The sequence below is a fragment of the Cinclus cinclus genome, chromosome 13 (genome assembly GCF_963662255.1).
Source record: "Cinclus cinclus chromosome 13, bCinCin1.1, whole genome shotgun sequence".
Taxonomy (NCBI): domain Eukaryota; kingdom Metazoa; phylum Chordata; class Aves; order Passeriformes; family Cinclidae; genus Cinclus; species Cinclus cinclus.
This window is the reverse complement of record NC_085058.1, coordinates 8,705,164-8,722,480: the sequence shown is the minus strand read 5'-3', so window position 1 is coordinate 8,722,480 and position 17,317 is coordinate 8,705,164. Positions and strand designations below refer to the sequence as shown.

The 17,317-nt window shown below is 39.1% G+C and overlaps 1 protein-coding gene across 4 annotated transcripts in view; it reads right to left on the bottom strand.

Moving 5' to 3' along the window:
- Positions 1-8,456: 8,456 nt before the first annotated feature.
- The window catches only part of NEDD4 (NEDD4 E3 ubiquitin protein ligase), a 31,673-nt gene continuing 22,812 nt past the window's right edge, over positions 8,457-17,317 (bottom strand). For all 4 annotated transcript variants that reach the window (XM_062501782.1, XM_062501784.1, XM_062501783.1 and 1 more), the window contains 11 exons: positions 16,701-16,930; positions 16,039-16,160; positions 15,867-15,937; positions 14,306-14,401; positions 13,219-13,292; positions 12,998-13,058; positions 12,358-12,417; positions 12,152-12,259; positions 11,464-11,560; positions 8,637-8,709; positions 8,457-8,559 (listed from right to left, as the gene is read on the bottom strand). In XM_062501782.1, coding sequence (XP_062357766.1) covers positions 8,457-8,559; positions 8,637-8,709; positions 11,464-11,560; positions 12,152-12,259; positions 12,358-12,417; positions 12,998-13,058; positions 13,219-13,292; positions 14,306-14,401; positions 15,867-15,937; positions 16,039-16,160; positions 16,701-16,930 — 1,095 coding nt within the window. The remainder of the gene's footprint in view (positions 8,560-8,636; positions 8,710-11,463; positions 11,561-12,151; positions 12,260-12,357; positions 12,418-12,997; positions 13,059-13,218; positions 13,293-14,305; positions 14,402-15,866; positions 15,938-16,038; positions 16,161-16,700; positions 16,931-17,317) is intronic.

The following is a 17,317-nucleotide window of genomic DNA, read 5'->3' as shown; positions in this document are numbered from 1 at the left end:
CTGCCCAGCGCTGGACAGGATATGAAGGCTGGAGACACAGCTGGATCACAGTGCCCTGCATGGCCCAAGGGAATGTGGGGAAACAAAGCAGCCCACACCAATTCTTCCTTCCCCTGCATTATTACTAACCTGGCTTAGGTCTCCTCCTGGTCTCCGCCCAGGCACAGCAGAGCAGGAGATCAGAAGCTCTGCTGGAAGCACATCCACAGGTCCCCTCAGTTTAATGCAATTCAGCACTTGCCAACCCAGCATAGGCACTGCCAGCTGCAAAGAGGTTGTGTGGTCAAGTGAGGAATCAAGAGAAATAATCCTGATGGAAATAACTTGAGGGGCAAATTACAGCTTTTTTTTTTGTCTTGCTGGAATTAACCCCCTGGTTCAATTCAGCATGTGGCATACACAGGTATGGCTGCATAATTCATCAGGAGAGCAACCAGCAGTTAAAGCTGCTCATAGTAAAACTGCTCATAGTAACTGTTCTACTATCTGGCTATCTGTGCTGCTAATCATTCGTCCAGGATTATGTTTGCTAAATGCTAAATAACATTTTGCTGTCATTTGTGTTCAGATACCTCTGTAAGATCACAGTGGCCAGATGCTGGCACATGATGGAACTTGTATTGTTTAAATAATACACATATGGAATACATAGCAAAATGTTCATGCTAAGTAACTAGTGGAAAAAAAGTATGTGTGCCATGTGTGTGGGGCAGTTATGACAAATTAGGGAGTTACACTGGCCTCATGTGCTCAACTGAGGACCAGGCTGCTGCAAGTCACTGGGTGGAATTCCCATCTGGAGCAACTGGGGCCACCCCACCCAGCCTCAGCAAGCTGCAGCACCCAACTAGAGCAAACCTTCAGACAGCAGCCCTCCAAATCTTGCTGGGTTTTCAAACTCCTGCTGGCTTCAGGAGGAGCCTGCCCTGTTAACAGCTCCAGTGCAGGACACCCCCAGTCACCCTGGAGCCCACTCCCCAGCATGGCCCAACCCCACACCAACTGATTGGGCTGTTTCAATTTGATACAGCATAATCAGGAATAATTTCTTTCTCCAGTGAGAGACCAACTGATCCATCCTGTTTGCACTTTAAGAGTCAATTAAATAGCTGGACCTTTTCCAGTACAGAAAACATTTACGTGACCAAAATGTTGTTCTTTTTTCAAATTCAGGTCTATGTAAACATGCAAAATTTCAACTTCACCTCTTATCTTTAAAAATTGTAGACATTTATATAAATGAAAATCTGATCTTAGGCTTACAATCAGACTGCAAATTCTCAGTGTGAAGAATAGCAAAATGAATTAATTTGCAAAATTTAGCTACATGTTAACAGAGCTCAATTATATTATACTGGATGAAGAAGCACCTCACATTTTGATAGCTAACCATTAATTATACTAAAAAAAGCACTTATAACAATCTGATAAAGCACAGAGAATTACTTTTGACTAACCAGTGTGTCTTCAGCACAGGATATCTATAACTTCTGGACTGAGACCCAAAATAGGAATGAACAGCTTCTCAGTCCCCTGGTTTTGGGCCCATTTCTGTGGATCTACATAGAAAAACAGGGATTTATTTAAAACTCTGCATTACAGCAAGCAATAGTGCATGAACAAGTTATTAGGAATAAATCCATTAAGGATGGACAAGTAATTGCTGGGCAGCAATAGAGAGAAGGGGGGGGACTCATAACTCCATCAAACACTTTCTGAAACTGAGTTTATTATATAGTTATCATAACTAGAAAATAATGTGTTGTAGCTATTCACAGTAAATAAAATATATTCACATTAACCACAGCTTCAGCTAGAGAGTAATTTCTAATATCTTCTATAGAGAAATTCCTTTACTTGGGCAAAGGGAGAAAGCAGATTTTCCAGACAAAGGGATGGCATGACATGGCCTGGCCAGGGTAACTTCTATTAAAGTGGCATAGTTTGTCATATCTGACAACCCACTGAAGAAAGTTATCACTACTTAAGGGCCTGACCCTGCATTCCTTAAGCAGACAAAAATCCCTTTGAAGTCAATGAAGCATCCTGCTCAGATAACTGTATCAAGATTTGGCAATTAATGAAAACTTCTAATTTCTCGAGTAGATTATAAAAGGTTTTCCTTGAAAAATAGCTATTACATGTTACTCGCAGCAATTCCTTCACAGTGTGTGTTTGCTTCCAGCAGTCCTTGCAGCACAGGAACTGTTTTTCAGTAACTAGAAATTACCAAAAGTTAAACCCACATTGTTTTCTATTTGCATTGATCTGCCTTAAGTGTTCTTCTCTAGCTGATGTCTAGCTGAAGGTTTTGACAGCTTTGCATTCAAAAGGTCAGTAAGCAGTCCTCAGGGCAATTTGATTTAAACCTTTAGTATTTTGCATACTCCCAAGCAGAAGTGCATAGAAGGAGGTATATTCACAGCCTCTAGAAGATCATACTTCCCAGCCCTCAAAACAAAATCCCACCAGAAATATTTCAGCTTGTAGAAAATATCAGAAAAGCTAACAGACAATTATGAAAACATTTGCCATTACATTGAACTCAAAATGGGTTAAGAAAAACAAATTGCAATGTACGTTCTTAGCCTGTGGTCTATTTTAACGGCAAGTTTTACATTCTGTCACATTTGAGAGGGCTGCCTTATCTGTCTTTCCTCAAGAGGAAGGCTCACTTACTTAATGTCTGTTTAGATTTTCCAAGCTGCTTGGCCTCCCCCCTCCCCAAAATCCTAAGCCTCTCTCTGGGATAAGAACCTGAAACCTACAATGCAAAATTTGTTTGAAGTCTCATTAAGCAAGAAGCCTCAAATTAAGGACAGCTCAGCAAAACAAAACATTTTTCTACAGAATCACGTGGACATAAACTAAGCATTACATGGAAGTTCTCACAAAGGGGATAATGAGGGAGTTGTTTGTATTCTGATTAGCGTGCTAATGATATATGCTCCACAGAGAAAAAGCAATTAAGTCTCCACTTCAAAGAAAAATGATTCACTGTAAGAGCACCAAAGCTTGTGCTTAACATCTACTGATTCTGTGATGCTGCAGAGCAAAATGGCAGCTGTTAAATGCTTAATTCCCATTTATAACTTTGGAGATGAGATGGTAGGTGTGGGTTTTTAAAGTATAGACATTTCAAAAGCATGCTTCTATGACACCAGAGGTATGGATCCTTTGTGGTGGTCAGACTGCAGATGAGTTCCTGAGTTCACATAATAAGAACTGCACAGTGAGTCTTTTAATAGTTGAAAAAGTGGAGATATTAAAATAAATAAACTGCCTGATGAAAAGCAGAATGTAATAGAAAAATAATATCATAAAACCCTATGTAAAGAACTGAAATACCACAATAAACTAATTAATGAGAAACAGAAAAGAAAATACATATAAACAGCAGCAAAAATGACAGACAGAAGAATCTGGCATCCTAACAGCTGCCATTATTTTTGACCACATAAGAAATCAGTAAAATTAAGACAATATTTAAAAGCACACATAGTCAGTTTTAACTATCTCTTATGTTTTAGCATGTTATGTTACCATTGCCATGATGCAATTCCCACCCTAGGGAATTGATGAGTATCAAGTATTTGGTAAATAATGCTGGAATTGCACTGAAAAAAGTACACAAGGAAAAAAAAAAAAGGAAATCTGTGCTGATCCAGGACACATGTTCCACACTGACAGTGCCAGAGGTTGATGTGGATTTCAAGGACACGTGTGCAGATTTTTGTAAAGAAGCCATCAGTTAATGAAATACAACCAAACTGTGCTATGGATTTACAGAACAAATCAAATGTCAAGGCACTAGATAGCATACAAAATAAGTGTATGTATGAAATAGTGAGGCTAGAGGGAGAGAAACAGGACAAAGAAGAAAAATTAGTAGTTTACACTCATGTATTTTGCTCAGGTTTGATGCATTAGTCCTTGTCTCTAAAAAAAAAAAAAATAAACACCAAACTTGTTTGATACGCTACAGATTTGTCATGCTTTAATAGTAATTAAAAAGAATTTAAGTCTTGTGTCTTTCAAACTGAATAAGTGAAGACTTAATGGCACTTTCTACAGAAATTATTTTTAACTTCCCCTAAATCCACATCTCTACCTCATGATGCAGCCAGAATGCTGAAGAATCATCTGCACCACTTAGAGAAGTGAGAGATTTGGTACAAGTAACACTCCACCTAAAAACTTGTCTGTTGAGAGAAATTAACTTTGAAGGGAAAAGCCCACAGCATCCACTGGCCCAAACCTCCAAGTGAGTGTTGAATGTGACTTGTTCATGCCTAAAGTCTCATTTCCCTACCAGCTGACTGCAGAGCTGTTACACAGACATAACCTTCAGAGTAAAGGGGCAATTTTAAAGTTTCCCCTGCAAGCCTTTTTTGAGATTAATCTATAAACTTACCTTTTTTAGGCTAAATAAATTTCCTTCTTCAAAAGCATAATTGTTTATTCAGAAACACCCTTTACTATATAACTGTAATTATTAACACACAAACAAACACCACCAGCAGCCTCATTAAACAAGCAAGAGAAATAGTTTAACTTCCTTGGGAAGCTCAGCCCCTGAAAAGTTTCCCGGAGGTTTCACACACCATCCTAACACATCTAACCCCTGTGCCAGCAGCTCACATCCCTGCTGTGCCCCATCACCCACTGACCACAGGGGACCTGGCCCAGCCATCTCCAGTGCCCAGGGAGGCTCCGCAGCCACTCCCAGCCCAGCCAGGAGTCCAAATCCCGGCACAGCTTCCACCGGAGTCTCCGTGTTCTACACAGGATGGCTGGAATCAGTACCGGCCTGCAGAAACCACAACCAACAGGAGCAAACTGCTTTGCTTACAGCTCTCCAGCTTGGAACAGCCCAGAAAACTGCAACCACAAACTCCCCTGAATTCTCAGTGTGGTGCTTTTAAAGCTGAGGAAAGCAAAACTATTCCTTTTGCAGCCATCCTCTCCCTCCTGTTGTGATCCATCCCCTGCCCTAGAACGCACATTTTTCTCAAAATCTTTCTCATCTCTCAGTCTTTTCATAGATCAATGTTTCTTAACCAGACCTGCATAAAATCTCTTGCTAAACATCAACCCTACATCCACTACCCCCCCCCCCCCCCCCAGCAGATTAGCTCTTACCTACCTAAGAAACTTTTCTTCCTCACCCCTTACCTGGCACTGCTGGGTGTTAAAAGCAATGGAATCAGTGGCACAGAGCTGGTTGCTGGCTCACAAGGAAGCAGCTGTTAACCTCTCTGCAATTCCACAGTAAGAAGTCTGCAGCTGACATGAAAAACTGTGTTTTTGGTGAAAAAAAAATTGGTGTTTACAGGAGTGTCTCTGGAGTTCCCCCCCCCATGCTCTGTGTACGTGCTTCAGGGAATACAGAGGTTGATGTGCAGAAAACACAAGTTCAAAGGGACATGCAGCAGATCCCAAAGAGCATCTCCCCAGTTGCCCAAGACTGCACTCTTGCTTGGCTGTTCATGATCCCCCCACAGAAGCCTCCCAGGTTGCTTCCCCTTGCATTGCCCTGCCCACAGATGTGAGGGAATTTAGTCACCCCTAAGAGCCAGGGTTTACAATTGAAGAATTCCTTGAGAAGCTACAAAAGCCACCCTGCTCCCTTCCTCATGACAAACTGCAGCCTAGGGCAAGTCCTGACCAGGATGTTTCCACAAGGGTCTGCATCAGCCTGTTGCCCCTTCCACAGTCCCCCCCTGCATCCAGCAATGCAGGCCATGTCTTTTACTCCTCCCTGGCTGCCTCTGTGTTCAGACACACAAGGCAGGCCCCCTTCAGTCTGTGGCATCCTCCACAAAGGCTGCCTCACTCCTGTCACCGTGCCCTAGATGACCAGAGGGTTGGAGCACCTCTCCTCTAAAGAAAGTCTGAGAAAATTGGGATTGCTCTGGAAAAGAGAAGGCTTCAAGGTGACCTAATTGTGGCCTTCCAATACCTAAAGGGAACTTACAGGATAGATGGGGCAAGGCATGTAGTGACAGAACAAGGGGGAATGGGTTCAAATCGAAAGAGAGTTAGGTTTAGATTACATATCAGGAAAAACTTCTTAACTGTGAGGATGGTAAAGCCCTGGCACAGGTTGCCCAGAGAAGCTGTGGCTGCCCCATTCCTGGAAGTGCTCACAGCCAGGACAGATGGGGCTTTGAGCAGCCTGGTCTAGTGGGAGGTGGCCCTGCCAATGGCAGCAGGTTGGAACAGGATGAACTTCAAGTCCCCTTCCCACCTAGGCCATTCTGTGACACTCAGCACCACCAACCCTCAAACACCCTCAGCAACCACTCCCCTCAAACCTAGTTTAAAGCCCACCGAAAGAACGTGCTGCTGGGCACTCCCTGCTGCTGGTGCAGGGTTTCAGGACCCCTTCCCCACTCCCCACCAGCTGCTAGGGCTGTGCACTTGCTGGGAAGGTTCTCAGAGCAGGGAGGAGCCTGGCCCTGCCTCACCTGCTCAGTGGCTTTGCTGAGGGTCCTCCCCATAGCCTCCCCAGGCTGGCCATGCACTGAAGGCTGACAGTGACCTCGAACTTCTAGAGAAACACAATGTACACTTCTCCAAGGCTGCATGTCTCAGGAGCACACCAGGGAACAACACTGCTGCATGTTCACAGCTCTGCAAAGGTAGCAGCATGTTGTGGTGGAACTACTGCCATGGCCTACCAAGGAGTATAAAAATTACTCAAGTCTTGCTGTTTTCAAGATTTCTGATTTGCACATCAAAGAACTGAATCACAGCTTATTAGAATAAACTTTTATTTACTGCTCTCAGGATCCTTATTTTATACTTTAAAGTATGCAACAAAACCTGCTACATTCAAATCTATACAGATTTACTGATATATCATTCACGTTTTACAAAACTGCATATAGATTTGGGAAATTTGTATAAGTTACCTTTATTTACATGTAATACTCTCAGTCCTAATGACCTAGTCAAAGGATAAAACAAATCGGGATTTTAAATGTCCCTTAAGACCCATTAACATTTGTTACATAATTTACATATCTTCAGGGATAGATGTGCTACACTTCCTTCTTGCATATTTATAAAGACTGTGACTAAACAGAAATTTGCTGGCCAAAGCTAGGTACTGTCATTTCCTCAGATCATATTGGTAATAAAATGTTAAAATTTGAGCAAGCCAGGTATGCAAACCAATCTTTTTCTTTCAGAACCAACTTTGCTAATCATTTTAACCAGCACCTGCTCAAAAAAAAGTGTTAACATTAATACAAAAAATACCCACATTTACAAAAGACATCAAACTAATATTTATATATGACAAGTTGATCTACAATAAATTGCACATTGTTGGTTATGACTTTGGTTATACTGTATTAACAAATTTGGTTTCTAGACTAACACTGGAGGAAAGAATACAAAAATGCAGCTGTAGAAACTAGCAACCTGTAAACATATCACAGAACCAAATTCTGCACCTGATCACATGTGCATAACCTCCCTGCAGTTCAGAGGAGTTTGCACATAACAGACTGCTGAATTTGGCCCAGAAAACCCTGTAAACATGTTCTTTATTGTTATGTAGTGCAATACTGCAAGAATGGATAATAAAGGCCTCTAACTATCAGTAAATACTGAGTGATATCCATACAAATTTCACTTTAAAATTGGTTTGTTGCAAAATGCTGAATTGAAAATATTATTATTCAACTACAAATTTATCAAAATAAGTGATGAACACTCAATAAATCAACACCAGTATACAAATTCAAACAAAAAATGGATATAATTTCTCATTAAAACTCAGAATTATGCTGCTTATCTGTTTTGTATAAAAATCTTGGGTTTGTTACACTGTTTCAGCAAAAGCAAGTCAGAAACAGAAGTCTAACAACTGTGTCAGCAAGTCAGTGTTTTGCAAAGAAATATTTTCCAATGTTTTATCCAATATGCTGAATTATAAGGTGCTTTGAGCAGATCTGTTGCAAAGAGCCTGAAGCAGCACAGATTATGATACTGTAATACATGAAGTTTGCTGACTTTTTTTTTATTTAGCTGGGCTTTTTTTTAAACAGTTTAACAATTTCAGTTGCTCCTCTTAAAGCAGCAAATCAGATTTAAATCCTCTGCAAAGATTTCTTCCCAGCTTTACTTCAGTAGTTTACTGAAGGACAGTCTCAAATATTGTACAAGAAGCAACTGCTAAAAAGATTTTAGTTTTTGACTTACTTGGCACCGGTTGATCCAACGTGTATATTGCATGTATCAGCAAATACACAAAACTATGGAAATGACAAAATACATTTTCAAAACTTAGTGATTTTTAATATTTAGTTATTTTACATGTGGTACTGTGAAGATTCAATAGCCATGTGACTAAACACAATGGTAGTCCCTGGAAAATTCAAATTTGTTTGTAAACCCTTAAAATGCAATTGCAGCACTGGACCAACATAATTTATGTCTGTGTCTTAGTCAACCCCATCAAAACCCTGAGTGTTTTCAATTGCTAGAAGAAGTTTATCCCATAAATCTTCAAACGAGTCATATGGAGGCAAATCCAAGCGATTAAAGCTGAAAAACAGACAAAAACTCTTGAGTATTTTATCACTTTTACTAGAGGTCCTAATTTATCTAAATTAAATACTCACCAGGTATGAGCTCTTGGCAGCTTTTCAGGGGTACCCCACTGTTCAACTGTGAACAACTGTGGTCCATTTGAACCTGAAGAAAAGAATACAACAATTTTCACCCTACTATGAAATCCTTTTATAATCAGAGATTCAAATTGTGACATATTTGGGGGGTTTCTAATCCAGTTCTGACACTAAGAGCTATCTATATGAATAAAATACATAGGCAGTAATAGTCAATAATCCCCATTCATTTGTATTTTAATTATCTCTTGCAATACCTCAGTTTCAAGAGACTTTTATACCTTAAGCTCAGAAGCCTAAGACCTAAATGTATATGCATAGTAGCTGGCATTAAAGTTTTCTGGACAAGACAATTGTATACCGTTATAAATTTTGCATAAAAACTTACACACATTTATCACCATATGCCAAGTTTTATAACCCAGAAGAAAGTAGCAAATGTCTACCTTTACCTAAGCAACAACACAGTAGAGTAAACTAAGAACTTACACATGACAATCATATGTGGACTCCCAGGATGTTCTCATGCACCTGAGAGAACATCTTTTGGCTAGCAAGGGCAGCCCCAGCTCCCTCTATCCTTCACCAGCTGTCTTAGAGCATCTCAACTCTCAAAGTTTCTTGGGCTTTATTGATTTTTATCCTCTTTTTGCTAGGGTCAGGATTCACTGAGTGAGCTGGTATTTCTTGTTTGGACTCAGATGTTTATTAGTTCTTATTTTTACTACAGTCTCCAACTGTAAGTTCTACAGTACTTCAAGTTAAACTAAAAATGAAGTCGTATCTCTTTTTTTACAAGGCCTTTTAAGGAAAAACTGTCCAATTTACAAAATTACACCTATATTATTTTTGCTTTTAACTCAATAACCAACCACCTGTGGTCCACAGTGTGGACTTGTTATCCAATCATACAGTATCACCCAAACCCATGAAGAAGAAGGTGAAGAAGGACTACCCTCCTCCCTAAAAATCTCCACCTTGCTTTATATATATTTCTATATTCTAAAGCCCTAAACTCTAGGTTTTCCACCACATGATATTACACACTTCTATTCAAACTACACACCCATAATCCCTGTTCTATTATTCAATTTTGGAAGCCTTCTACACAGCCTCAGGTCAAATAGAGTGTTCTTCTGGGGGTCAGTGCCTGTCAGCACAGAAAGCCTAAAATTCTTAGTTACCAGGGTTCCAACAGGACTTCTCAATTCTCATCAAGTACATGCAAAGAACATTTCATAACCGTTTCCTTAAGCTGGGAGAAGACCGTGCAGTTCAAAAAGAAAGACAAAAAAAAAAAAAAAAAAATCAGTGTCTTGTCAGAGAGTATCTGTTCAGTGCGGCAGCGCTGCAGCGCGGTGGGCTCGCTCCGGGTGGGCCCCGGAGCACCGGAGCTGGAGGAGCAGAAACGCCCGCCCGTGCCACGAGAGGGAGATCTCCGCTAGGAAGCGGCTCCGGGACTGCAGAGCAGCCGTGGGAAGGAACAGCCCGGCAGCAGCAAAGCGCAAAACGCTGAAAAACCACTACGGCTCCTTCAACACAAGGTACAGGAAATAGAATTTTAACCGGGGTTTAGTAAGGACAGCATGCTGGCCATAGTAAAGCAGAAATAACCGTACGAGAAACAAAGCACTGTGCAAGACAATTTCCAGTTGAATTTCTCATAAATGAGTGAGTGAATACAACTGCAGAACACTGCCCAGGGATACCCTAATCCCTGGGCAGAAGGAAGCCAAGAACTTCAGCAGTTTCTTTGCCTGTATCAATTCTTAGTTCTGTCTCTAGAAGTGTTCTTAAATATATAAGCAGAGCTCCTTGAGGCAGCAGAATTCTGACTGGGTTCCCCTGTGATGAGTACGTGCTCTAACACCAACAATGCCAAGGCTCAGGAGTAGCAGCAGACACATAGCTAAGCCTGCTGAGCACACTGTTCTTCCCACTGGAACTCACAACTCACTGATGGAACAGAAAAAAATAATCCAAGTATTTACAATGAAAGTGAAGACATGGAGAAATGGGAACATACGATGGGTGGTTTTGCTCACAATCCTTCTGTTTTATAAAAAAATAATGTCTTGTTTATAAAAAAGGGAAATGTTTAATCCAAGAAGCAAGTTAGGCTATTCAGTCATTTGCACAGCATCTCAAGCACTTTTAGCCTTAATAAAGCAGTCCAGCAGAAAACATAATGGCTGATGGCAGCTGAGAACAGACTTCCCCTAAGCCAAGCATCCCCACCCTTTGTGGGCTGCTCCATCTTCTGCCCACAGTCCTCTCCCTGCTGTCCTCTGCCCATTTCAGTCTCTGCATTCTAAGTTCAACACTTTTTTTCTGACTTTATGTTTAACTCATGACATTTCAGTGGTCTCCATAGGAGTATATCCTTACAAACAACTGCATCTGTACAACCATGCCTTGTGAGCTGGTAAAAGCAGTTGTGGAACTGAAGTTAACTGCTGATGCCAGCATGTCTTTGTAATCAGATCTTGGATAACTGAGAATTTTCTTCAAGCTCAATGATGTGTTAAACAGGGATTTTTGCAGCTTCTGAGGACTTTAAAAATCTACAATAATTTGAGAACTTCTGTACATTTAAAAACTTCCAAAACCAGAATTAAAACAGTATGTCCCCATATAGAACATCAGAAACTTGTGATATAAGTGATTCTTCTCTAACTTTGCTTCTTGTAACTGACAGGACATACTAATTTCTAAGATAAAATTTGAACAATAATTTGCCAGTGTCTGAAATCAAACATAAGGACAATGTTGCCATCGGGTTCTTTGTTACTTAATTGTGAAGATAATCTTAAGTACTCACCATACAGCTCAGCAAACCCATTCATGGGAACACGTGATGTGCCAGTAACAAACTGAAGTAATCTTATTCTTTTTTCAGAGTCCATCATTAAGACTGCCTATGTATGATAATGATTACAATTAAAGATTTATTTTTAAATTAAGTTTTTAAGCTAGTAGACTCATGCAACACAGTATCTACCTCTAAATCATTATCTATGATACACACATGCATTTTTTTTACTGACACAGAGTCTACTTCTCAGCCTATTGCTTAAAACTATGAAGTCCATTTTTTAATGGCACTGTAACAAGAGTATGGTTACTGGCTTAGCAGGCTGTTATAATGCTTCCCTTGAAGATTTGGCCCCCTATTTTCTTTGAAGTTTCTTGATGTTATGAACTTGAAACCAAATTCCTGTAATTTATTAAACAGAAGAGTTTAACACCTCTTTAGTGTAACCATGCCAGGAAAACCTACACAAATATTTTTAACCCCAGTCAGACAGGTTTTTTTTTGAAAAAGCAAGCATCAGTATTGCATTTACATTCTTACCCTGCATCTCATCTTTAGTTTTCTTATTTACTCAGGAATTTTAATGGTCAAATAATATTTACCTAACCTTTTAATGAATCAAACTATAAACTAGCAAAAAGGCACCAGCTTTTGAACATGTTTTCAATAAGAAAATATTAGAACTCTATGATACCTTCCAGAACCACTGTATTACTTGATGGTTTATGTTGTAGCCATTTTTGTATTTTGTGTGTAGTTTCCAATCAGCCACGTCCACATCTCCCAATCCACACATTAATAACTAAACAGATAAAAAAAAATCAAACAAACAACATCAAAGTTTAAGTGAGTAAACTAAAGTTCCAACATAATTTGTTTTCTTTTCCATGATACACCTACCTCCAGCTCATTTTCATCAAAAATTTTAATCAGATCCTGTGGTATTAGTTCAAAAAAGCCCTAAAAAAAGATGAGGGAATTTTGTAAAAATCAAGACAACATTACTTTAGCATTTTTAGCCATGGAGAAGGATATTTAGAGACTCTGGTAAACACAGCCAAAGCAATATATCAAATACAGATGTTTGGACACCAGTAGTCCCCAGTTTTGTTATAGTACTTTTAATTGATTTCTCACATCTTTACTGTGCCACACTGAGTTATGAGTATGGAAGTCTGAATATCATCTATGTAATACAATTTGTACAAAAAGAGTAAATTGCCTAGTTTAAATCAAACTAATATGATCAAATTAAGTTTAATTTCTGCAGAGGCCATTAAATAGCTTGCTCTACAGCTAAAGCTGTCAGTCAGGATGAGAAATAAGCAAATATTTCAAGATTAATGAAACATCTCAGTAAAAACATACCAAAATATTTTTGACTCTGAAATAATTTAAAGCTAACACTACAAACAGTATCACGGCCTTTCTCTTTTTTTACACTTTTAACAACATTATTAGTGGGTCTTCAGGGTGTTCAAAAAACCTTAATATCAGATGCAAACTCCTAGATGAATTTATCATGTAATTAAAACTATACCTCTTTAAAGGCTGTCATTTGTTTCTGTACCCGGCTCACAAATCTCCACTGAATTACAAGACTGCAAAAAAATAGAAAAAAACCCAAACACATATCACATTTAAGATAAAAGTGATTTATATACAAAGCAACAACTTCCTTTTGTAAATAAAGCCAACACAGAGCCCCTGTACTAGGGGGCAATCCAGTGAGGTACATTGCACACAGCAACCACTACTCACTGAATGTAGTCTCTCTTGTTCTTGTTGGTGACAACTATTTCTGATCCACCACTTTTCAGTTCATGTTGATGGGTCTAAATGCAATGCACAGAACAGGTCTTAAATAAGGTGAATATGTAACAGAATTCCTATGTTAATATTAGGTAATTCATGCAACTCTTGAAGACTGCAGAATTTGAGAACTATGAGAAACAGATCCAGCCACACAGGTCACCTAATAAATAGCATGTGGTACATTTTTTTAAAAAAGATGAACTTTTTAAAAAAGAGGGGTGCAATGGGAAAGCTCCATTTTTTCTGACCTGCTACAACACACCACTGAAGACTGCACACAGGTTCAGAGTAAGGTACACTTCTCTAACTGCATTACTCCATGACCCAGCCCTCATTCGAAATCTCAAGGAAAAACAATTACAGAAACCACTTCAGCAATGATCCCACTAAGTGAATCAATATACATCTCTCTTACAAAGTGACTTCTGTCACTTTAGAACCTCAGAAGAGAAATATCTCATTTTCAGTTATGATGGATGTACATTTTCATTGCTTCTTAGGATCACTGTTGTTACACAAGGCCACAAAGGTTATTATCCTTAGATCTAGCTGGCAACTGTAATTTGGAAGTTTTATTCAAGACCTGTGGTATTTCTACATGACTTATCTTAAATAGCTTTGTATGCAATAACAAAATTGTTTATTCTATAGGTTTCTAGTACATCTTAAGAGAAAGGAAACATGTTATCTCCCAGTGATTCCAGCAGTTTCCAAAGGAGCTCATCCTTTCCAGCCAATCATACAAACCCAACCTCTACTCCAGATCAAATAGTGGACTATGGATATTTTAGCCTTGGTTTTTTTCACAGCAACAGCTACATTTCAATGCAAGTAGTATTCAACAAAAAAGCACAAGCGATTTTTTTAAAGCTCTGCTTATTTCCAAGTCCTTCATCACACCATGTTGAAAGCACTGAACGAGTGCAAAGAGCTGAATGAGCTAAGGGGTTTTCTTAACACCATATAGATAGAATCACAGGTCAAGTACTTTCTTTCATGTTTTGTCTATTCTGCATTACATGAACATACTAACCTGACCAAAAAGTTCTTCATCAACTATGAATCTGAGGTCCAGTTCTGTTGGATCGTTTTCAAGAATCCATCTCAGAGAATTGTAATATTCACTATCCTAAGAGAGAATAGTAAACACTAAATAAAGTAACCACCTTATAAACTGCAAGAGGTTCCATGACAGTCCAGTGAACACTTCTGCCTACGGTAATCCTATACTGGATACAGAGACCCTGCAGTTGTACAAAGCTCTGAAGACCTTTGAAACCTGATTGCTCAGCAATTTATGTAAATGTCTCACATAGCAAAACATTGGTAAGATGGTACAGCACTATCTGAAGTAATATATTTTGGATTCTTCTCTTGTCTTCTTTCATCCTCTATTTGTCTTCTTTTTAGTGTCAGGCATTACTACAAAGAACCTTTGGAAATGAAAATTAAGATAAAGCCAACCACATCCTGGCTCCATCCAAAGCAGTGTGACCAGAAGGTCAAGGGAGGTGATTCTGTCCCCCTGCTCAGCTGTGCCCAGTGCTGGGGACCCCAGCCTAAGGACATGGAGCAGCTGCAGTGAGGCCAGAGGAGGCCACCAAGATACTACGAGGGCTGGAGCACCTCTGCTCTGGAAACAGGCTGGGAGAGCTGGGGGTGTTCAGCCTGGAGAAGGCTCCGGGAGACCTTACAGGACCTTTCAGTATCAATACAGGAGCTACAGAACAGATGACGAGGGACTTGTATCGGGGAGTGCAGTAATGGGGTCAGGAGGGTGGATTTAACTTGGATATTAAGAAATTCTTCCCTGTGAGTATGGTGAGTCACTGGCACAGGCTGCCCAGAGAAGCTGTGGTTGCCCCATCCCTGGAAGCATTCAAGGGCAGGTTGGACAGGGCTTGGAGCAACCCAGCCTAGTGGAAGGTGTCCCTGCCTTACAACCCAAACCACACCATCGTTCTAGAGTACTGAACAAAAACCAAACAAAAAGGAAAAAAAAAAAAAAACAGGACACATCTATAAATCTATTACTCAGAAACAGATAGCAACTACATGCTGCAATCTTAAATCAGTAACAGATTAAAAAGATAGAATAAAAATCACTTTGTCCATAAGTATTCCAGATAAGAGCTGTTACCAGGGAACCAACCAAACAAGAAAAGTCTAAGGGACATGTTGATCCTCTAAAAACGTTACACTGTATCACTCAAATATTTTCAGTTCCTGAAATTACTAATTTCTATAATCTAAGAAAAATATAGTTTAAAATACAGGTTAAGATAGGAATAATCCTGAAAGTATTTATATTCAATTTTAATAATCTCAGTGTCTATAAAACATTTTAAGAAAACATCATAGAAAGTTTAGGTTCAAGTTTCCAGTACAGCTTAACTGACTTGAACCTGAGGCTAGGCCTTGGATTTTCATTGCAAGTTTTAATTCCTATACAATTTACAGATTATAAAGGATGTAGTCTAAGAGATCTTTGAGTCATGCATTTTCAACCTTCAAAATGCCATTAAATATACATGTATACATAAAAATTATAAATTAATATGAAATTTATCTACACGATAAAGCAAATTACATACCACAGATTCCATATCATGTAGTGTTATTGGTTTTTGGAGCATCATCTTGTAAAAAGGACGAATAAAAAAGGCTTTAAAGAAGAAGAAATAAATTTAACAGATGTAACTTAGGACTCAAAACATGCTCACTATTAATCTGAGTATGACAACATTACGTAAGATAAATACTAACCATCCAAAAGTTTGCCATGGTAAACAGCCATTCCTGCCACACGACCTATAAACTTGAAATAAGAGAGATGATCTTCATTGCAAAGTCCAGAGTTTGGATTGATCTGCAGAGTATAGTTATCTCTGAAGTTGAAGGAGAGAGCAGGGAAGAGAAAGAAAAACAAAATTTTGTACTATTGGAACAGTCTCACATTTGCAGATCTGAAAGATATCACTTACTAAATCAGTTATTGCTTTTCATGATGATATATTAAACAATACACAATAGAATACTATTGATAAATAAGGAACAACCACCATGAACTACCTTAGTAAGTTAGAGATAAACCAAAGGGAAGGCATTAACTCCCATTTGTTTTCAAGCAGAGTAACATTCTCTGCATTACAGTTTACATACTGCCTCTTCTGTATGCAGGAGATGTTTGCAAGCACATGCTTGTCCATGCAAAAATGCCATGGCTTATGTTAGACTGCTGTAAAAAACCCCACAAGGACTGTCTCCACATTACTCTTCTGCCAAGCAACTGTGTGCAGATTATGGCAGTTATCAACTAAACCCTCCCATACATTTGCAAGGGCAGCAGGAACCCCGTTTTTAAAGAAGGTATGAGAAACACAATTTCTTTTCCTAAGTTTTCACGCTTCCAGAGTGGTACTACTTACGTAGCTGAATATTCAAACAATCCATAATAGGGATTAAACATTTCTTTAGAGAGAAGGAAGAACCATTCCCTGGCCACTCCTCCATAGTCTAAACCTTTTTCACCATCAAATTCAATCCAAAGTCTTGCTTTAAGGAAATCCGCTCTCTTTACAGCTATTATTCTTCTGTAAGAATCTTCAAGGATTGTTGTGCGATGAATTTTCATTTCAAACCTATTCGGAATATCACTCTAAAAAAGAGAATATGAAAACAAAGAATAATAAAACAAAACCTAGCATCTTAAGAGTTTTGCAGAATACACAAACTCTGAAAATAGACAAAGAGGGCACAGAAACCCTCAGACAATCTGAAAACATAACACAGTATGACTGAAAAGAGGTTCTATTTACCTACAATTCAACTAGCAAAGAGAATTTCAGATACTAACTTTTATTTCATGCTAAGAAAATACAGTTAAAGTAAGCTCTCACTAGTAACAGCATATGGGCAGTTGTTCTGCATGCAGCATGGCATGGAGTCTCTTCTGACACTGAGCATTTATCATATTACACACTTGATTAAAAACAGCTCACAGTTGACACACAAAATTATCTGGAACCGTTCTACCTGACTTATT